The sequence below is a fragment of the Oncorhynchus clarkii genome, chromosome 11 (assembly GCF_045791955.1).
Source record: "Oncorhynchus clarkii lewisi isolate Uvic-CL-2024 chromosome 11, UVic_Ocla_1.0, whole genome shotgun sequence".
NCBI lineage: Eukaryota > Metazoa > Chordata > Actinopteri > Salmoniformes > Salmonidae > Oncorhynchus > Oncorhynchus clarkii.
The window spans coordinates 24996015-25019074 of NC_092157.1; the positions used below are offsets into that span (position 1 = coordinate 24996015).

The 23060-nt window shown below is 42.5% G+C and overlaps 1 protein-coding gene across 1 annotated transcript; it reads right to left on the bottom strand.

Moving 5' to 3' along the window:
• Nucleotides 1-937: 937 nt before the first annotated feature.
• On the bottom strand, nt 938-6630 carry LOC139420405 (Kruppel like factor 6a). Its single transcript, XM_071170467.1, has 4 exons — nt 6192-6630; nt 3600-4182; nt 2443-2566; nt 938-2079 (listed from the first exon to the last, which is right to left on the bottom strand). The coding sequence occupies exons 1-4, from the start codon at nt 6291-6293 to the stop codon at nt 2028-2030; spliced, it is 861 nt and encodes a 286-aa protein (XP_071026568.1). The 5' UTR covers nt 6294-6630; the 3' UTR covers nt 938-2027.
• Between the last annotated feature and the right edge of the window lie 16430 nt (nt 6631-23060).

Below are 23060 nucleotides of genomic sequence, written 5' to 3' on the forward strand. Positions count from 1 at the left end.
TCAGCTTTGGTTGCAGGGGGGGTGATATTGCCCTACAGTGAGTCTGGGCCCCCGAGTTCTCTACAAACCCAATGTTAGGGCATTGTTGAGAGCAGCTGCATCACCATCACATTCCCTTCAAGTCAGCCTTGTCTTTATGCAAACCACAAGTTCATGTCCTAGACTGCATCTGAAATGGCACCCTGTTCCCTTTATGACGCACTACTTTTGACCAGGGCCCTATGGACCCAAAGTAGTGACCTAAAGAGGGAATAGGGTACCTGCCCAGATCTAGTCCAATCGTCTCATCAGGTTTTTTTTGTACCTTTGAGCAACATTGTCACTTGATACCAAATGTGTATAACTACGTAGATACAGTACATACTACAGTGGTAGTAAATTGGGTTAATAATATACCGTTATAAGTGCTCTCTAAATGATGACTTGAAGTTATTTTACACAAGTCTTGGTTTGAATCGACTGAATGTACTATATAGATCATCAGGGCGCTATGCAATATAACTTAAAAAGGGAGGATCTTTACTGTACATGCTCTAAACACAAAACACTATTCACAATCTACATAGGGCTAATAGACCTAGCAGTCTCTGAAAACAAGGAAAGGTGCAAGTAAGTTCATGTGAAATTGAGCCTTAATAAAGCTTTTCAATCACCCATACAACAATGTGACCCCCCTCGCCCCTCTCCAAGGAGTAGTCATCCAGCCCACAAGGATAGGTCACTTGCATAAGGCACCATTAAGGTCGTCAACAGTGCATTACCAGGTAGAAAAGAAGATAGAATATACAAAATCAAATCCGATAGTCCTCAAGGCATCGATGAGTGAAAGAAAAAAAAAAATAGCTTAATGAATGAATGATTCAGTTGCTAAGTAAGCAGTAGTGGTTTCTCAAACCAAAAAGAGAGAAAGAAGTACTGAAGTAATAATAATTTTAAAAAATCATCAAGGCTTTATGTACAATATTGTAACATTTAACCGTTTGTATTTAGCTGCGCTTTTATTGGAATCTATTTGCAGTCCTGATTACAGAATAACAGGAAGAGAGAACAAACCCTAGAACCATGCAACACCTGTCTATGATACTGAAGTTATAGTATAGTTGTGTTATACCTCTAAGCACACAGCTTATACAATGGACTAAAAATTTGCTTTGTAACTTGTAAAAAAAAACAAGCTACGTAACACATTGCACATTTAGTAGCTGCACCAAACACCAAAAAAAGCTCCTCTCACTCAGGACTCACATTGTGGAGTTTCTCCCCTGGCCTGGGTTGCTGAATGGGGGGGGGGAACCAAACACATCACCCCCCCCCCCCCATACCACTCAACACCACAACCCCTCAAGGCTTCTGGCAAAGAAACCCCAATCTTCACTCAGTCTCACTGCTGCTTGACAGTCAGGCAGGCAGTCACGTTCTCACACACCCGTACTCACAACTACAAGAAAATAAAACTTGCTCCCTGACACCATTCAGTCCACAGCAACACTGGTACCAGACCGCCTTTGCTTCCCCCGCTTTGCACACAGGCCAGTCAACCAAGTCAGACATTCGCAGTGCACACATGCTTACCTCAGACAACCATTTTTGTAAAGCAGTACCAGTGTATCAGTTGTCCAGGAGACAGTTGCTTCACCTCAAAAACATCATGCACCAACCACACATTCAAATCATTCATTCGTTAATAATTTTTTTGTCTTTGTTTTAGTTTTAGTTTTTTTTGTCTTTTTCTTTCAAGTCCCTCAATTCAATTGGCTGCTTCCTTCTGTCTGTCTGTACATGATTTTGTCCTCTGTTGTTGTGGTTTTTGGACAGGCAACCTTCAGTGCGCCTTCCTTCTCCAAGAGGTCCATCCATCCCGGAGGCACTGGGTATGGTGCAAAATGGCATACTTTGGCTAGAACACGCTCCCCTAGCTCGCTCCTCTCAAGGGCAGTTCAACCATGAGGCTGGTTAGGAGACGACATTTCCTTTCGCTGCGTTTGTTAGTTTCACTAAACGGCTAACATCGCTCCACTCCGACCTGCTCAGAGGTGTCTTTTCATGTGGAGGGCAAGGTGATCGGACCTGGAGAAACACCTTGAGAGAAAGAGAGAGAAGGAAAGTATGAACAGGAGGGTACCTAAAAAGTAGTAGTAGTAGTAGCAGCACTACTACAAAAACCAACAAGTGTGTCAAGGATACAAGTACAGATTCCAATTGAACATAAAAACAGCCTGACAATATAATTACATATTTGAAGAATGTCATTATGCATGACTAACCATTTTCATTATGCACTTGTTAACAATGCAATGCTATTCACATCACTGAATGAACAGACATCGTTACAACTCTAGTAAAACAATCATTATTTTCTAACACTTGATTAAACGGTATCAAGAGGGATTGGGTAAACACTCAGGTGGTCTCTATTGTAGATAGCAGAGTGATGGAGCTTACCGGTCACAGTGACTGCATTTAAATGGCTTGGCCCCAGTGTGCTTCCTGAAGTGTCTGGTTAGCTCATCACTCCGTGCAAATCGCCACTCGCAGCCCTCCCATGAACACCTGTATGGTTTCTCACCTATGAAATAAACAAAATAAAAACATTAATAATTGTGAAATGCATGTAATATTGCACAATACATTTTTAACCTCCAGTCAAAGTGAGAAAAAAAAAATGCTGTGTGCTAAGCTAAAGTCTTTGTAAATTGTGAGCTTTCTTCTGGTCAATGACCTTTGGTAGTAAAGAGAAAGGAAATGACCAGATGAGATGATGCAGCGGTAGTCACTTGACAGCTATACAACTTTACTCAATGACTCTTGGTCTAAATTCAAATGAACTGGTTACACTTCGCTAACACAACGCAAAACATGTTTTGGAACGCAGAAAGTCCTTTATACACCGGACGTAATAGCGGCCTTCAAGGGTCAGAGCCCATGGAGAAAACCACACACGTGCAATGTCATGCTGCTAATAAAAAGACAAGGGACGGTCAAACGACCATACAGGCCCCCACTCAACAGCCTCCCTTTTCCCATGGCGAAACAATCCGTTTTGAAGAGCCATGGCTAATGTTTGCATCTCAAATGACACCCTAGTCCCTATACAGTGCACTACTAGCCGTACTATGGCTCTGGTCAAAGTAGTGCACTATAAAGGGAATGGGGTACCATTTGGGACACAGCCCAAGTCTCTTGTATTCCCATGTGCACTGGGACTGCATCCCTCAGTATGAATGCCTCCCCTCCCCCACAGCATTCAGACACATTCCAGATAGATTAGGTCACAGTTTAGGTATCCAGTCATGTACGGCTAATAGTCTGAGAGTGAGTGCACTGTGTGGCACTCTCTCTGCGGCTGCATGAGGACACACAATGAACTGGCTTTGGCTCTTTAAATTACATTACACAACTAGCTAACCAGACAGGCAATACCATTTGGTTAAATAAAGAATGGCAGTCAAATAAGACATTGCTTTTGTGTAACAGTGAGGAAGTAAGGAAACTTAGTACTATCACTGTCACTTCCGCCAACAGGGTTTGTATTTTGCCCCAAGGTTATGCAATGCAGAGGCCTGGGGTGTGATAGCATAGGGAAATGTCTGCTTTCTCACCTGTATGAGTGCGTTGGTGTGCTTTTAAGTGGGAACTCTTTGTGTAAACCTTGCGGCATCCGTTGAAGTGACACCTGTGCACCCGTCTCCTCCCATCCGGTGACGCGTCTCCACCAACCAGCCCAGTCTTTGCCGAGTTCTTTCCGATGCCGCCTGTCCGGACTTTTACCGGCAAGGTCAATTCTGTGTTTACGCTTCCCCAGCCTTGTGAGATGCTGGGTTCCGAGCTGACCTCTGGGGAGGATGGGGGAGTGCTAATGATAGAAGGGCTAAAAGGTCCAGAACCTGCCAGAACCGACCCCAGAGGGTTCAAGGTAAAGCTGTGTGTCGGCGAGAGCTCCACGGAACTGTCTGAAGCTTCACTGCTGGCGTCAGAGTTTACACTGTTGGTTTCCAAGATCTGGCCATCCTGATTGTCCTCTTCTTTGACCAGAGGGATCTTTGGGTCAGAGTCGATCGCTTTATCACCGCAGGCCAAGATCAGCTTGCTCCAGAGGTCCTGCTCCTGCGGCTCCAACTTGATGTCGGATGTCGCCGAGACATAAGGCTCGCTCTGTAGATACCGCTCCAACTCCAAGCAAGTCTGGTTCAGGAACAAACAAAACAGATGTTTAGAATATATAGAAGAGATCACAGGTGTACTGCATTTCAGGGAGCTACCAGACCACCAACACATGAAGCAGTATCAACCTCATTGATGTTTTATGACAAGAGACTTGTGCAACTTGTTTCCCTTGGCTCACAAGGCAGACCAGCTAAGGTTAGTCTGAGTAAACTACAGCTTCACACTAGTACGAAAACACATGTTCAAACAAGAAATGGGCTCTTGACTATCACATGGTTGTGACCAAATTTAAGCTAGCTAGGCTACATGTTTACATACTCAAGTTGAGCAGTCATAAACTGCATATCCTAAGCGGTGTGTATGTGTGGAGGAACAGGGACTATATCCATTGTCAGTTCTGTGGTACAATGAATGACTCAGAGCACATTTGGTGTCCTTTTAAGGAAGCCACTGAACTTCCTGCTTCCCCAAGACTCATTCAGATGCCACAGACTGACTGATACGATGCATTGCATGTAATCACATCCTTCCTACCCCCCCAGAACTCAGTTTCTCAATGTTATAATACATTAATTCAGTTTTGATATTATATCTTGAGGATTCATAAAAAAATAAAATAAAGAGTAATCTGTTTGGATGCATGTTGGTTTGACATGAACAGTTGGAGAAAAAAAGATTCTGCCCCAGGCAAAGCACATAATGCCCCTTCCACAATTTAAACCAATCATTTCCAGTTGCAATACTATCTTCTCATGCGCACACGAATTCGCACGGAATTGGTCACTGCTGACCTTTGATAGTGTGGATATGAGCATACTGAAACCCAGTGAACGACATGCAAATTAATGCGACGTGTTTCAGAGGAATATAAACCGTATGGTTAGTTCAAACTATGGTTTTGATAAGTAAAATAACCTTTCCAGTTCTCTTTGGTAAAAATAAGTTATATTACATTTTTATATTTAACACTACCCGTCTCGACAGTATTTCTCTGTGGCTGTGTTGAAAGAGTTAAATCTCTCTTATGGCAGCGAGGAAGTTGGCTCCGTGCCCGACTCGCAAATGCCTGAAGGAAACTACTTGGATCGATTTCAATCACGTATGAACTGAAAATATCTTCAGAAAAAAATGACTAAACGAGGCAGTCCCGTCATGATTAATACGAGGGGTCAGTTATGTTACACTTTATTGGTGTAAATTGCATCCACTTTCAAAATGTAATTGTTGAATTGGCTTCATTCCGGTTAGACTACTTCACAGATCCGCTTACGAACGAGTTCCGCTCCGCAGCATTTTGAACGACAACAACTCCGTTACTCGAACCAAATCATTGCTTTCAAATTCACTTCCGATATGATGGCTACTTACAGTAGCATCGCTCAGAAACAAGCCTTTAACATCGCTCAGAAATAACACAACACTACTGGAAATTATATTGGTCGCGTCTCATTCATTTCAAGTGAGACTCCCGAGCTGTCAAACACTGGCTCACTGAACTAGACTTGTGCCGTGCTTTGACGGGCAACAATGCTTTACTTCGAATAAGCCATCTGTATAAAACAAGATAAGATCATAGCTTGTGCATCTGTGGGTAACCGGTTAAATAACACGTTTAGTCCTCCATTCGGAGGTGTCCCTAGAAATACGAACCACGCTTGGTTCTTTTTCGCATTCTCTAGCACACGCGCCGAATTTGACACATCCAGCTAGCTACGGAATTTTGCATGTTTGTAGCTTACTGACGCTTCTGCAATGTTACAATTCATGATCATCTACTACAAAACAAAGCTGACACATTGATCATCTACATTGTGTTTAAAAATGAAAACAAATGTATGCATGAGGAACTGTTTGACAAAGTGCTGTAGAATACCGTAACAACGTGTATTAGTAGGATATAAATGTATCAATTAATATTAGTTTGCACGTACTTGAACACATGTAGCCTATCGTCATGCCAGGATAACAGCCAGTATGATTGGTCACGTTATCTTTATTTCAGTTTAATGAACGGATAAAAATGTTACCTGCTGCCAGTAATCCTCCAAGGATGGTAAAGCTGAAAAGTAGCCCGTGTCATGTACAATCTGAAGTTCCTGAAAGATGCTGCACATGGGTAGAACATCCATTTCAAATCCCAAATGTTGGCTAAAGAGCTGCACTGAAATATGTTTTCTTTAGAATCAATATAATAGTCAAAATATTGGTCACTCTCGAACAGGCAAGTAAGATCCTTGTTTAAATTTCACATGCAACCCTATCTGTAGCTAATGCAAATAGCACGCACTGCAAACAAGCGTTGTTTTGCTTCCCCGTTGGCAGACCACTGCTTACTGGTGATGAAGTTACTCTATTTGCAAACACTGAACTAAATGCGAAGCCCGTACCATGTAAACTTCCTTATTCAAACCTCGCAACCTACCTACCACCTCGTGACAGCATTACGCTTTTGGAACGTTAACCAATGAACTCGAATCAGCTTGCCCGCGCGCATATGATATCACAACCAACCAATCATAATCGTCTCCTGACATAATTTGGTCCTGTCTCTTTTTTTATTGGTGAATTTGACTCGTAGTTCCTTCACATTCATTGGACAGCTATTTTTAGAAAAGTATATATATGTGTGATGTACTCTATTCAACTGTCAGCGAGTTGCCTCTCTCTGCATATTTCGCCACAGAGAGCGCATCTGAGAAGCAACAATTTTTCCTCTTTGTAAACAGTTTCACGGTGTAGTTGTTTGACAGAGTTTCAACATACAGTACAAGACAAATACTTTTGAAACAGTATGCGAGAATGACTGGAATTTCGTTTGAATCTTTTGACATACGCTTTTTTTGTTGACTATATTATTGAAACAAACTCTTATTTTTTGAAGTTGTTCGGAGTTTCACACACTGGCATTTCTTACTAACATACCACCGTCTCCAGTCGCACGATAGTAGGCTACAGCTAAATTCCACAAGGGGAGCCAAGTGCCACATCGCTCATGACTCAAATGGGCTACACCACTCTGGTAAAACGCAGCTATGCAGAATGCACAGCAGTTGTCCAGTATTTTGTTTGTCCTGCAACTGAAAGATGGTCATAGTCAACGATTTAGATACGCTTAACCTTAAACTTTATGAAGAGCACACTCATGCAGAGTAGGTTACTTTTGGGGGGAAACTTGAGTTTGAAAAATTTGGAGACTTGCACTTGTTTTACAAAAAAGAAAAAAGAATAACAATCTTTAATGATATTTGAATTTGATTCAGTGGCAGTGACTTAAAAATTTGAGAAGGATGATGGATTAATGCTTTTAGGCTTAGGCTGCTCATTTAGTGATTAGAGCTGAAGAGATTGTCCTAGTTCTCAGTAACATCCTGTTTACTTAGAAATTATGACCAGTTGAACGAAAGAACCAAAACACACACAAATGCAGTTAATCTATTTAATTATCTATCTATGCTCGAAGCCACACAGGTTTCAAAATTGTTGTATAAGTGTCAGTTTTCCATAACATCTCATATGTATAGTGCATCAACAAAATCATGTTATTCTGTCATCTTATATGCTTTATTCTAACAGTAGTTTGATATTAATAAATAAACTGTGAATTGCTATCCACACTCAAATGTAACTCCATCACAGAATATTTTTTACAACCATGGCATTACGCTATTGCATACTTTGTATCTCCCCCTCCTTGTATAGGTTCCCAATATGTTGGGAATGGCACCAAATAGATTCTTTCATAATTGAAAATTTATAGGATGAAGTCATATAGCTCGGTGATCATCATGACCTGAGTGACATTCTGAGTTAAAGATAGAAGAGTTGCAAACAACATATTTGGAACAGAACCTCATTGTTTCCATTGGAATTATTTCCTGATTCTAGAACTGAGAGTCTTTTGTGAATGATCAGCTGTTGGTGCATATTTGTGGCTTGCAGCATCTGATGTAGTCATATGGTGATGTATTCGGAACCCTAAAGGAAGCAGGCCTCAGTTGTCACTGGAATTCAAAGCAATTCCTTTTTATGTGCACACTAATGGTGCTGTCCATTATATCTTGAGTCATCCATGGTGGATGGTAGCTTTGAAGATGGTCTTTAAACTGAATGAGGTCTATTCAGAAACCTTTATGCTAGAGATTGACTATGATGCACCCTAATTGCAAACTCACATAGAAGATTATACAATTTAGAATTATTGTCTTGGATCGATCGAATGATACTGCACATCCATGCATTGCAGCTTGTACTTGATGCATGACAGGATTGCTGCCTCACATCCTGTAGCTCAGCCTACAGCAACAGAGTGAAGCTGTGAACCTTGTGACCAGCCCACAGTATGCTGTCAGCGCTGCTATGTAGGATTTTTAAATAACCAGATGTAGTCTTTCTGTGAGTAAAATGCTAAGTACAGCTAAGTACAGTCTGAAGGAGGCCCATTTTGTCTGGCACAGTACATTGTGTGGTTGCACAATTGAGGCCTGGCTAACCCAAGTTCAGCTTCTGTAAGGTACAGTATTTACCAGGTAGCTCCAGACTTATCACTACCTTGATCAGTTGAAACATTCAGAGAATGCAGTAGTGTCTGCATGACACCAGGCAGCTTTTATCTTAGAAAGCCGACCAGGCAGGCTAGGTCCTAAAGCTATATCATCATTATGCAATCCTAACCAGGCAACCAGTAGGCATAGGAAAGAGCCATTAGAAGATGGCCCACTTTAATGCATCATTGTCAAGACAATTACTAAGTTGTTTTAAGGTATTTAATTCCATTGATGGACACTGTTAACATGCAATGAGGCATTCTTTGTCTCCAAGTCTAGGCTACAGCTCTTGATGTAAAATTAATTAACATTGTGGTAGTTTTCTAAGTTATGTATGTGTCTTTATACCGGGATAAAGCATATTATATCAACTAGTAGGACAGTATAATTGGACAATCATGGTAAAACAGAGGCATAATACTTTGATAAAGGCATCAAAAACACATTCAACACAGAAGGCTTTGATAGGCAAATACAGAATGCCTAATAGTTTAATACATAATGTCAGACTATTTCTGGAATACTTTACAAACAACCAGTTGGCAGATAAAGCACAAGGTACAGTTGATAGAGTAATGCATTTGTCTCTGCGGAGGCATTGTAATTTGTTCAAGCTTAAATAAAATGAAAATGAAGCAATTGATTGGAAATCAATGCACTTACATCAATCACTCTTTGTAAAAGACGGACAGAGAGAGAGAAAAAAACCTGTCCAAAAATCAATATTCATTCTAATTCAACATATCATAAATCTGGACAGAGTCAGCACTGCTCGCTCACAGTGAGAGGATGATTGGCCACTATGGTCTTATTTCACATTCTCTGTGGGTTTCAGCTCATCCTGTTTGGTATTAAAGCATTTGTTTGGTGAAGTCCTCATTGAAAGGCAGTAAGGGTTGACATGTTGTTGGCCTTATATTAAGCTATCAGGCCATGTCACAGGACGGGGGATAGATGTGTGTACATTGGGCCATGTGGCGTCAACCCATCAGAGAAGCCCCTTTGCCTCGCAGGCAGCTCTTGACCTTGTGTGTGTGTGGTGTGTGGTGTGTGTTCAGCAGCACTCGACCTTGAGGAGAACAGTCGGCTGTGTGTTTGTAGTATGGGATGTATTTGAGCGGAATCACTAAGTGGACAACATGGATACATCACTTAGCACTACTATGGCTAGTTTAATCATTATCGTCTGCCTGAGTGGTATACGTGTACCAAAATGGTCGCTAACATATTTGTAATGACTTGTGAAATACTGACCAGTAGTCTTAGACACTTTAAAAAATACATGTAGTAGGCGTATAATATATACACACCCTGTAACAGAGCTGTATAGGGTAGTAGCTCTGCTGCTGCCTTGAGTTCGGCAATAACATTTGTAATACAGAAATGTGTACTTAAGCTGTCAAAAAATCTTTCCTAAATCATTCAGGTTTTACAGAATTGTTATTGTGGGCAACAGTTTCGGATTCACTATACCACACAAAATACCTTGAAAATTAGGAAATACATTATGCCCCCCAAAAAATCGAGTTGTTTCAAGTAGGATGTTGTTAAGCATTGCATTCACAGCACGTAGGACAGATTTGGTACTAGATCTTTAAATGTGCTAGGTGGAAAATCTGAAGGACAGTTCAATGGTCATTGTTTGTCCCAGGGGTGGCATATTCAGTGGCACCAAGTTGTTTCCCCCTGTGATTCCCTGTGCTTCAGGCCTGCAACCATTATACAGAGCCAAAGGAATGTTAGATATTTTATTATTTTCCGAAACCACTCTGTGGGAACCCACTCTCTCCTTTTACGGGGGAGGCATTTATCAAGTGTATAAACAATGACCCAACCCACTGATTACAGACTACTAGGGTGTATTCATTTGACACTTTCGGGGGTGGGAGACTAGTAAAGAAGGGGAGTAGGGGAGGGCGAGGGGCGTCTATATCAGGTTACCCTGACCATGGACAAGTAGACCTGAATTTGGTATTTTAAATCCCTGATCCCTCTGCTGAGAATTCCTTTTCCTCTCCTTTCTCTTCTATTTAATGCATTAGCTGACATCACGTGACAAAAAACAGGTTTTGTTTTGATAGAAAGTTCTTCTAAATGTTATGTTCTGTGCATTTAGTTTTACAACTGTTGCCGACTGTTGGTATCTTTTAATACCATGATATGAATAGAATAGCACTCGTTACCAGTTTGTATTGGTGTAATATTAGTTTTGAGTGTGCTGTGGTGGATAATTTGTTTGTAATTATTTTCTAAACAAAATATATATTTTTTGTATTGAATATATTTATTTATTTAAAGCCAACAATATTGTTACACCGCAGCCATGAGCCACGAGCTGTTCACTCCCTTACCGTCGGGCAGATGGTATCGGAGCATGAGGTCTGACACCAACAGGCTTAGAGACAGTTTCCATCTACAAGCCATCAGACTGCTGAACACTTGAACTGGACTGACCACCTGCTCTAACTCCCCACACCTTAGCACACATGCACTCACTCACTCACACACACACACACACACACACACACACATATTAATGCTACACACATATCACAACTGCTGCTACCAGACTCTTACAATACTGCACAATTTAAACTCTTGCCCCGCAATCTCCCCTTTCTCTGATACATGTGTAAATATTGGACTATAAATTGTGCCTTCCTTTATTATACTTAAGCTAAAATGTTTATTCTACTAAGCCATTTACTTTATGTTCGTATTCTGATATTTGATTATTTCTTATTGTTGTGGCATTGTTGAGTAGGAACCTGCAAGTAAGCATTTCATTGGACGTTGAATACCATGTGTATCCTGTGCATACGACTAATACAACTTGAAACAATGATTCAATGCAACAAACATATTTTCTGAATTTTACCTTTATTTAACTAGGCAAGTTAGTTAAGAAAAACATCTTATTTTCAATGACGGCCTAGGAACAGTGGGTTAACTGCCTTGTTCAGGTGCAGAACGACAGATTTTTACCTTGTCAGCTCGGGGATTCGATCTTTGGTTACTGATCCAACGCTCTAACCACTAGGCTACCTGCCGCCCCATATAAGTTACTGCAAAAGACAAGCAGTGTTTTTTCCCCTCGTACATCATTGCACGCTTTATCAACAAAACAATAGCAGTGGTGAGGCGGACAGCGCTACTGTTTCCTTTACTGCGGATTGGGTCTTTAAAAGAACCAATCCATGGCCTTCAAATTTAAAAGGCAATATTTTGAATTTAGATGAAACCTATACTCTCAATACAATCCACAAAAACGGTCATTTCCACTGGGCAAAAACTGTTTGAATCAACATTGTTTCAACATCATTTACATTTCTTTTTAATGTGATGACATTGAATCAACGTTGAAAACTGATTGGAATCGCAAAAAGTCATCAACGAAAGGGAAATTCATATTTTTTTCACCCAACTTTTAACATAGTGACATTTAACCAAACGTAACGTTACGTTACGTTGAACTGACGTCTGTGACCAGTGGGTTGTTTTTTGGGGTTAAATGCTTCTACAATCGTATCCTACAGTATGTATGGCCTGTCATGCGTCATACAGAAACACAATGTCCAGTTACAGATCTACAGACAATCTAGGTACCTCATGAGGGATTGAATGAAAGCTACCAAGCCTTAAGTGACCTGACCTGTTGGAGTGAAAGAAAGATCTGCCTGTTGTGTTTCTACCAGAATCTGATACCACCTTACCTATGTTAATGTGACACACAGGTAACTGGCTAAATAATGGAAACACCAACATAAAGTGTCTTAGCAGGGCGTTGGACCACCATGAGCCGCCAAAAACAGCTTCAATGCACCTTGGCATAGATTCTACAAGTGTCTGGAACTCTATTGAAGGGATGCGACATCATCTTCCATTAGTGTTCAGTTTAGTTGAGATCTGGTGACTGAGACGACCATGGCATATGGTTTACACTGTTTTCATGCTCATCAAACCATTCAGTGACCACTCGTGCTCTGTGGATGGGGGAATTTTCATTTCCCCCGGCTTTACAGGGTGGCAATGCCAGGCATGGACCCCCTAGATAGAATTTGTGCACCCCCCCCATAAACATAAGACATTATATTTATTTCCGGTTTTGCCAATGTAGCGCTGCTGGGCCTGCCAGTAGAATGGGACAGAGGCTATATGCCGGTGTGTGCTCATGATCTGAGGAGGGGGGAGGGAGGGGGAATGTATTATTTAGTAGTTAATATTGCAAAATGCATCTGATTGGGCACCTAGCCAGAATGCATAAGGTACTGCCTTTGAATTCAATACCTTGTTTAGGAAGCTCATTGGATCCCAGGGCGGGGTCAAATTAACCATTTTCTTTTCTCACAGAGAAGGAAAGAGGTTGTTCACTTTTGCAGACAGCTACACAGCTAGCTTTGTTAAGTTTTGGTAGTTGCGCATTGAATATTTATAGTTAGTTGGCTAAGCTTTGATCAGCATGCATATCTGAAAAGGGCTGGGCACTGCCAAGACCAAAAAAACGGAGGATCACCTTGTAGAGACCAACGCCAAGCTCACCGAGTAGCCATTTAGCCCGACCTCCAAGGTCGAGGAGCCTGCAGCAAATGCAATACCCGCCCATCCCCCATACCGCCTGCTGACCAACAAGATCGAGAAGATCCATGGCAATAGCACCAGCAGCATGAGGGTAACATCACAACAAGCACCTGCACCTCAGTTACCCCAGCCACTAGCATCTGATGACCTCTGTGATGAGGAGCCAGCACAGGCTTGTCTTGACACTTAACCGAGCCGTATTTTTGTTTGAGAAAGTGGGCCTTTTGTAGCGTCTGGTTCAAAGTCTGCATTTGGTTGTGGTGCACGGTATGTCGTCTGAGGAGGCGATAGAGGACTTTTTCAATGTGTGTAGCTCCCAGTAGAATTTCTTTAGGAAACCAACGGTGGCTGCACAGTACACTGGGGAAAACTGAAAAGACTTCCTGATCAGAGATGGACTGGCCACCTCACCACAGTGTCAGTCATTTTGAAATCAAGTGACAATATCACAGAGATGCTCGGTGAAATCGAATCTACACTACTTGTGAGACTTGAGGCCATAGGCTTATTGAAAGCAGAGACATAGCCGAGCTTTAAGTTTATTGCTAACGTGACTTTCAAAATCCTGGGGCTCCTCGACCGCTTAACAAGTTATTGCAGTTAAATTAATTGTGTGAAAAATTGTCTTTGCGTGACAGGCTACTGTAATAGTGATGTCAGTACTATGAAAATGACACAGCCTACTTTTTCGCCCCCTCCCTGCTCTCTTGCTATAGTGTATGTGTGTGTGTGTGAGTGTGTGTGTGTGTTGCTCTCTGAATGGGCATTTACTTTTATTCGCGGCAGATTCAAATTGGCTACTGTCTTGTAATAAATGTCACAATCAGCTATGAATATCGAATATGCACTTAGTTTAATTTCGATCGCTTTTTTTTTCTCCACAGAAAATATTGCGGCCCTGGACAAGTGGCGGCTTGGCTTACTGTAAGTTACACTCATTGCGTAGTGTCACAATTTTGCTAGAGATATAAGCTATAGTTCTATTTATTGAAGTTTGCGCTATGAAGTATGTAAGAGTCTTTGATAGTCTAGTGGTGGTCATCCTGTTGAGCTGTTCTGTGCTTGTTGGTAGGCACAAATTATGTGTAGGCATACTGCAGCAACAGCTGGATTTCGGATACACTTGTGTGTCTTGGTGGGGGCATATATTTCTTGTGTTCTTATATAAAACAACAGTTGTTGATGTGTACCGCTACATTTCAGATACAATTTTATACCTATGAACTGCAGTAGGACAAACCTACCTTGTTTTATTAGGGCTCTAAAGCAATAGTACAATAGTTGTGCCCAATGATTTATATATAAACTAGATGACTGATAGGGGCGTTGTGTTGAAGCCACCATGCCTCTATCTTGGCACTCCCTTATTTAAGCTTTAGATTTTTTTTTAATTCATGTCTACATTCGTTTTTGCCACATAAATTATTTTACAGACACCTTCATGCATACATTTAAATTATATTATGTGACCTAAATATAAACATTTTAATTTAAAAAAGATATACATATATTGTCATGAAAGTATATATATTTTTAGATTTCTAATGTTACTGGCCCCAGTACGCCAACAAAAATACTTAAATACATGTAGTTTTGTCCTTGAAGCATTGAATTGAAATACTTTACAATTCAGTTCATTCCTATGGAGGACTGTTCCTACTGGGGAGGGCCAATATGGCCGACCAGTGGCTTCAAAGCCTCTCAATGGCCAATACACAGCATCAGCAATCAAGGGTTGTAAAATACCCCCTCAGGCATATTGTCCTGTAGCCAGGGCTGTGGGGACATAGCCATGGTAGCCAAAATAATGGGTAACTGGGCCTGCCCAGCATTTTTATACATGGCCTGGAAGCATGATGGGATGTTAATTCCTTAGGAATTGCTCAGGAACCACACCTGTTTGGAAGCACCTGCTTTCAATATACTTTGTATCCCTCATTTACTCAAGTGTTTCCTTTATTTTGGCAGTTACCTGCGTGTGTGTGTGTGTGTGTGTGTGTGTGTGTGTGTGTGTGTGTGTGTGTGTGTGTGTGTGTGTGTGTGTGTGTGTGTGTGTGTGTGTGTGTCAGTGACACTCCCCCACCCCTTCACCACAGGATCGCATATCTATCTCGCCACAATGACCTGGGAGGCAGGTGAATGCCAGGGGGTCCCTGTCCTCCTTGTCCCCACACACTATGAAACAATGGTGTCTCCACCACAGCTTATCTTTAATCAAGGCCCACATCTTTTAGGTATCACTTAGTTGAATCTGTGTCACCATCAAGGATTGGTTTCCCAGTCTTGTAGCCAGGGGAGCATGCTTTGTTGGCTAGCCGATCGAAAACTTTGGCTTACAATGGGGATATCAGATCAGAAAGGAGAAATGTGTTGTTCTCTTTCATTGGTTCAGTTAAAAGTAGACAGACAGACGGACGGATGGACAGAGACCCCAACTAGAAATGTACATTGCGTAACAAATAATAGGGCAGCTGAAAGGCGGTGCAATTATTAACTTACTGTGACATTATCCTTAATCTTAACGTAGCACAGGATCACAGTGTCTAGAAGTGACTAGGGTTGTGAGGATGATACGTTTCTGCTCAGTATTTCTCCTTCCCCCTTTTTCTCTCTTTCTCTTTATGCAATAATGTGTCTTGGCATCAGTAATAGCCCTGAAGCAAGTCCTCTTTGGCAATGAAGTAGGTGTCATTTCCAGCCTCAGAGGACGTTTAAGCAGTGATTATTAGAGCATTAGCGAAACCATTCCTTTGTCTTTGATTTCCACTTTCTTCGGGTTAATTATTTTTGTTTAGTCTATTCATTTTTGTCAGCTCGAATCCCTGAAGCACATGTAATGTTGACGGCACACTTCACGCTGTATTTGCTTCCTGGAGTTGCCTGTGGCTGTATGGCAGCCAGGGCCAATATGTCTCATCTGAAGTCATGAGATATCAGTGAGTCAGTCTCAGCTGGGTAGACGGTATCAGCTGAGAGAGAGAGAGAGAGAAATCCTCTAACTAGAGGTTTATTCATGTGATTGTTGAAGCATGAAGTGCTAAAACTAAGCCTACAATTTAGCTCATGACATTTCATGTGACTAACAATCAGAAGTCACATAGTATTCACTATATGTACTTTACCTGCATGCTTCATTGAATACTATTCAATCTGTGCAAAAGGTAAATCACACCGTGTGGAAGCTCGATGAACAATGTGTTCATTTATTTCATCTGAAACAACCCAAAACAAAGAACATGACCATTATCTAGGCTTGGGAAAGCAGGACTTCAGAGGCACAAGCAAAAAAGGGGCAAATACGGAAACGACTATTGAAAAGAATGCTTTTTAACAATGGGGGTTGTAAAACAAAGGTAATGACACAATAGGTTGTGAAGGGGAAGGGTTTAGGGATTTCCCAGAGGAAGGGAAAGAAAACATTCAGAGTTAGGAAAGAGAGACGTGTGAACAGAAAGGTAGATGACACACAGATCAAATACCTGACGTAACCGTCCAAAGTACAGCACTAAAATGAAGTCACCACGGCTACCACGGGGACACCACAGGTTACTTTGGCAACAGTTAGCCGTTAGTACAGTATCGGTGTACTGACTGGCTGACAGTCTGTAGACAGAAGCTGAGTCAACATACAGGCTTTGAGTCAACCTGTAAAAAGCATGACCTTTATAGAAAATGGTGGCGTGACACAGCCAATGTTGTTTCAGTATATGTTTCTTATATGGAACATTCACTCACTCTCAATTTCTGCTTTATAACAAATCAACATACTAACTGGATACCTCACTGCCATATTCCAGTTAGTTTAATGTCTGTTTCATTATGCCTTCAACTTGACCTCCTTTATCTTTATTTTTGTTACGTAGATTATAGACCAGACTACTCATTTGGATAACACTGAATTCAGTATATATAAAAAAAAAAACTGAACCAATGATTGAGACAGAAAGACAACGCCAGCAGGGGATGAGAAGTGCCAAAAGTCCGTAGAGAGCATTAACACAGTGCCCCACAACAGACAGGCCTGCTACCCCCCCCCCCCCCTCCCCTCTCTCTCTCTCTCATCACAGAACCCTGCTCACCTCAAATGTCTCAGCTCTAATGATCAGAGATGTGTCTCTTCCTCCCTGGGGACTAACAGAGGGGGGGGGAAGAAACACACAGCAACCAGAAAACTCCACTTCCCCACAAGTCTAATGGCTGTGGCTTAGAAAAACAACAACGACGGCAACAAGAACCCAAATAAGCCACGACAGCTGTAGGTACCTGAGCCAGTTTATAATTGATCATTCTCAGTTGGAAACTTCCCCCTGCTTCTACAATCCTCTACCCCTGACTGAAAACATCCAGTTATTGAATGTAACATAGTTCAGACGTGTTGTTATTCTTAACATGGCTGCAGTGCATTGCTAAACTGTTTATAGTTCTTTGGGATTTCGCAATGCATAGCTCATTTCTGCTCACGTTCTGCTTAAAACATCCCTCAGTCACAATAGGAGATCAACAATCAGCAGCTCATGACGTTTGAGTCCAGTCTGGAGAGATCATGACTGAAATGGGAGCAGGCCTATTGTGTGAATTAATGAAGGTTTGTGGGCCAGCACAGTTATTTGGGACTTTCTGAATGTAGGCGCTGGTGGAGCTCTCAGAAGATGGCCCATACACGCACACACATTTACACACACAAACATCTTGCGCTCGGGTCTGCATGTCATCTCACTCCATCAGCCGACGACAGCCGTTCGACACAGCAGCCACGATAAGACTACTGATCCTGGCCCTGTCTGTTGACCGGCACAATTAACATTCACCCACTATACACTAGCCCTAATCCTGGAATTTAACAATGCGCTTGGCCCTCAACACTATGGATCAGATTCCCTTTCCCTGGCTCACTGCATGGCACTATATTTGAATTTGAGCACCCACCACTACCCACCACCCACAAAGCAGTCCAGAAAATTCACACACTCACACCCTGGTTCACTCGGCATGAACCACAGCAGACTGCACACCCAACATCTTGTAACAGGGACACACTAATTGCTGTTGCGAATTCCTTTCCTTATATTCTTCTATCTTTTTTGCTCTTTCTATTAATCTTTGGATGATACTTCTATTTCGTTTTTAATGCCTATTCTTTTTCTCTCCATGTTTCTCTTTTTCTTCCCATGTTTTCCCATGATCTGACAGCTGACCTTGGCTTTGGGCCTATTACTACTACTACTGTATAAGCTGGCCTTTGGAGTCTTTCACCTGTATTACACTGGACGGCCAGAGAGCTGTGCCCTGCATTTGCAAAGGGGCAATAGGATCAAACCCCAGAGAGAAATCTATTTCCTTCACGGCAGTGTTTAAAAAAAAATACTGCACACGTTTGCTGACATTGACACACAATCATTGGAAAATGTGCAATTAGCGAGTGTGTACCACCACTATCAAATGTATTATTTTCAGTCACCTTCCTTCCGATAGAAGCAGTTCCAGTGTCTCTGTGTTCCACAAGGTCAGATAGGAGAGATACCCTATGATACTGTCGGAACCTCACAACTGTGCGAGGTAATTACCCGTGTCCTTGATATTTGATGTGAAATGGGGAATGGTAACCTTTAGTGTTTGCCTGTGAGACCACCCCTCCCTCCCTCACCTCCTCTCCTCCTCTCCCTCTGAGCATGGTTGGGAAACAGTAGGCTGATTTTGGAGAGAAATGTGAAGTGTGCTTGCCTTGCGTGCCAGGCGGTGCCATGGGACATGGTGAAGGAAATGCAATCACACCTGCAAGCACAAGTGCACACACACACACACACACACACACACACACACACACACACACACACACACACACACACACACACACACACACACACACACACACACACACACACTAGTCAAATTGAAGTTTGTTTGTCATTGCTGGTGATCTGTGAGGACACTGCTGATGGCTGATGGGAGATGGGGAAGGCTGTGTTGGGGGCCACTCTAATCCCTAAAATCATAGAGGTACGTATGTGGAAACATTTTTACGGGCATCATAAACCTATTTAAACGTGGTACAGTTTTATTGTATTGCTGCTGATCTTTATCATTTGGACGGCTAGACAGAAATGTGATGTGTGTAAAGGTTTAAGTTTTAGAGAGAACATGTTAATGATGAAATAATTAGCTGAGCAATATTGTCATAGACAGAGTACTGAGGCTCCAACATGACTCTCAGCAACTAATTACACTAATGAGGGCTCTATCTATATAACGAGTGGTCCTCTGTCTCTATGCTGCTTTAACTTCAGTCACTGTCAGTGTTCGACGGCAACCCTGACGACAACGGCTGCAAGCTGTTTTTGCGTTTACATACCTGTGGAGATACACCCCATTGATATCCATGGAAGATCGAACGACATGTTTCTGTGCCAAAACAAACAAAGTAAAAGCAATGCAGATGACATTTGACATGAATACGCTTTTATACCAGCGTAGTAACAGTGTAATCACTACAGTCACAACGTTGTTGTTACATACTGACGACTGGATAGTTTGATAATTGCAAGGTACGCCACAGCACTGCCATACCGGGCTTGTATTGTGTGTTGTGCGAAGGCCTCCACCTCATGCTATCACATGAGCACTGTTTGACATTCCTTTCCTACACACAGAACCACCCATCTGTCATTGCTCAGGTAAATCGAAAGGCGTTTTGCCCAACATTTCTACGACACTGCAGCCTATAAGTGCTATGTTTTCACATTCAAGTGCAAAGCCCTGAATGTGCCGCAACATGCAAGGTTGATCTACCAGATCCTTCACTCCTGTCATAACTCTAGCTTTAAGCCCCAAAAACAAGTGCGTATAACAGTAACCACCAAAACGCAAAAACATTCCCCAGTTGAATGGTAGTCTTACATAACAATCCTTCCCTGCCTCTCTAACGCTCATCCATCCATCCACTCTCTCTCTGCATTTGTTTTCCGTGTTGTTTTTGTTTTCCTGGCCTGTTCTGGGAAGTGTCGATGAAAGGGGATGACGCGAGGTGCGGACGCCCGCATATCTCAGATACCTGGCAGACATTATCGTCACGGTTTGATCCCCCACCACACACTTCACAAAGCAGGGGAATCCGACCTTATCTTCCTCAAATAATGTGTCAGCTAGATAGCCGTGTGTGTGTGTGTGTGTGTGTGTGTGTGTGTGTGTGTGTGTGTGTGTGCGTGCGTGTGTGCGTGTGTGCGTGTGTGTGTAGTGTTTGGGGCCTAGGTCGGGACTTGTCACTGGTAGACAAGGGGAGAGAAAATACCCAGTGTATAGGGTCCTGTGTTGGAGCATGTTGGAGGAAGAGGTATGCCACACTGGGGAGGTGTATAATGTCCGGCTGTCATTGGATGTTATCTGTGGGGCTTTGCAGCTTCATTTCAATGGGAGAAGAACTAGAGAAATAAGAAGGCGTGGAAGTTTTCAGCTCAAAGCTTCAAGTCAAATTGTTATGGTTGTTAGTAATACTCTTTCTTTCTATGTTCAGACAAGAATTATATTCATGTCAAGTGTGATAGAGATTTTAACACATGCTGTCGAAGGTTTGATGTGTTTAGAAATCCAAGAATTGAGGAAAACAAGAGAACATTTTCTGTGTCAGACAGAGGGCAGTTGTATTGTTCATTGATTATCTACATCTTCCTCCATTGTCCATCGATGACGGTGAGGCTGAATGGCGCTTTTCTTCCCTGTGATAAACTTTTGACCCTGACATAGCTCCTCTAAACTCTGACCCATGCAAACATATTGACTCTGGCTAGCTATTCAACAGCTGACTGTATGGGAGTGTCTGGCACACTGCTCTCTAGTCATATTTAATCCACAATTCCATAGATGATTTAAATTATTTTATGCTTCTCTTTTGAAGTTACACTGAACAAAAATATGCAACATGTAAAGTGTTGGTCCCATGTTTCATGAGCTGAAATTAAAGATCCCAGAAAATGTCCATACGAGCAAAAGGTTATTTATCTCAAATTTTGTGCACAAATTTGCTTACATCCCTGCTAGTGAGCATTTCTGCTTTGCCAAGATAATCCATTGACCTGACAGGTGTGGTATATCAAGAAGTTTATTAAACAGTATGCTCATTACACAGGTGCACCTTGTGCTGAGGACAATAAAAGGCCACTCTAAAATGTGCAATGTTGTCACGCAACACAATGCCACAGACGTCTCAAGTTTTGAGGTAGCGTGCAGTTGGCATGCTGACTGCAGGAATGTCCACCAGAGCTGTTGCCATATAATTGAATGTTAATTTCTCTACCATAAACTGCTGTGACTATGCATATATGACTATGCATATATGATGAACAGAGAGTAACAGAAGCGTAAAAAGAGGGGTTGGTGGGTGGTGGGACACAATGCAGATAGCCCGGTTAGCCAATGTGCGGGAGCACTGGTTGGTCGGGTCAATTTAGGTAATATGTACATGAATGTATAGTTAAAGTGACTATAAATATAAAATAAACAGAGAGTAGCAGCAGGGGGGGCACACAATGCAAATAGTCTGGGTAACTATTTGGTTACCTGTTCAGGAGTCTTACGCCTTGGGGGTAAAAACTGTTGAGAAGCCTTTTTGTCCAAGACTTGGCACTTCGGTACCGCTTGACATGCGGTAGTAGAGAGAACAGTCTATGACTGGGGTGGCTGGGGTCTTTGACAATTTTTAGGGCCTTCCTCTGACACTGCCTGGTGTAGAGGTCCTGGATGGCAGGCAGCTTTGCCCCAGTGATGTACTGGGCTGTACGCATTACCCTCTGAAGTGCCTTGCGGTCGGAGGCCGAGCAATTGCCGTACCAGGCAGGGATGCAACCGGTTAGGATGCTCTCGATGTTGCAGCTGTAGAACCTTTTGAGGATCTCAGGACCCATGCCAAATCTTTTTAGTTTCCTGGGGGAATAGGCTTTGTCGTGCCCTCTTCACGACTGTCTTGGTGTGTTTGGACCAATCTAGTTTGTTGTTGATGTGGACACCAAGGAATTTGAAGCTCTCAACCTGCTCCACTACAGCCCTGTCGATGAGAATGGGGACGTGCTTGGTGCTCCTTTTCCTGTAGTCCACAATCATCTCCTTAGTCTTGGTTACGTTGAGGGATAGGTTGTTATTCTGGCACCACCCGGCCAGGTCTCTGACCTCCTCCCTATAGGCTGTCTCATCATTGTCGGTGATCAGGCCTACCACTGTGTCGTCAGCAAACTTAATGATGGTGTTGGAGTTGTGCCTGGCCATGCAGTCTTGGGTGAACAGGGAGTACAGGAGGGGACTGAGCACGCACCCCTGGGGAGCTCCAGTGTTGAGGATCAGCGTGGCAGATGTGTTGCTACCTACCCTCACCACCTGGGGGCGGCCTGTCAGGAAGTCCAGGATCCAGTTGCAGAGGGAGGTGTTTAGTCCCAGGATCCTTAGCTTGGTGATGAGCTTTGAGGGTACTATGGTGTTGAACGCTGAGCTGTAGTCAATGAAAAGCATTCTCACATAGGTGTAACTTTTGTCCAGGTGGGAAAGGGCAGTGTGGAGTGCAATAGAGATTGCATTATCTGTGGATCTCTTTGGGTGGTATGCAAATTGGAGTGGGTCTAGGGTTTCTGGGATAATGGTGTTGATGTGAGCCATTACCAGCCTTTCAAAGCACTTCATGACTTTGGACGTGAGTGCTACGGGTCTGTAGTCATTTAGGCAGGTTGCCTTTGTGTTCTTGGGCACAGGGACTATGGTGGTCTGCTTGAAGCATGTTGGTCTTACGGACTCAAT

Coding starts and splice junctions, on each gene's coding strand:
- LOC139420405 (XM_071170467.1), bottom strand. CDS start 6,293: ATGGATGTTCTACCCATGTGCAGCATCTTTCAGGAACTTCAGATTGTA. Junction 2,567..3,599: donor ACACCAACGCACTCATACAG/GTGAGAAAGCAG, acceptor TTTATTTCATAG/GTGAGAAACCATACAGGTGT. Junction 2,080..2,442: donor AAATGCAGTCACTGTGACCG/GTAAGCTCCATC, acceptor CTTTCTCTCAAG/GTGTTTCTCCAGGTCCGATC.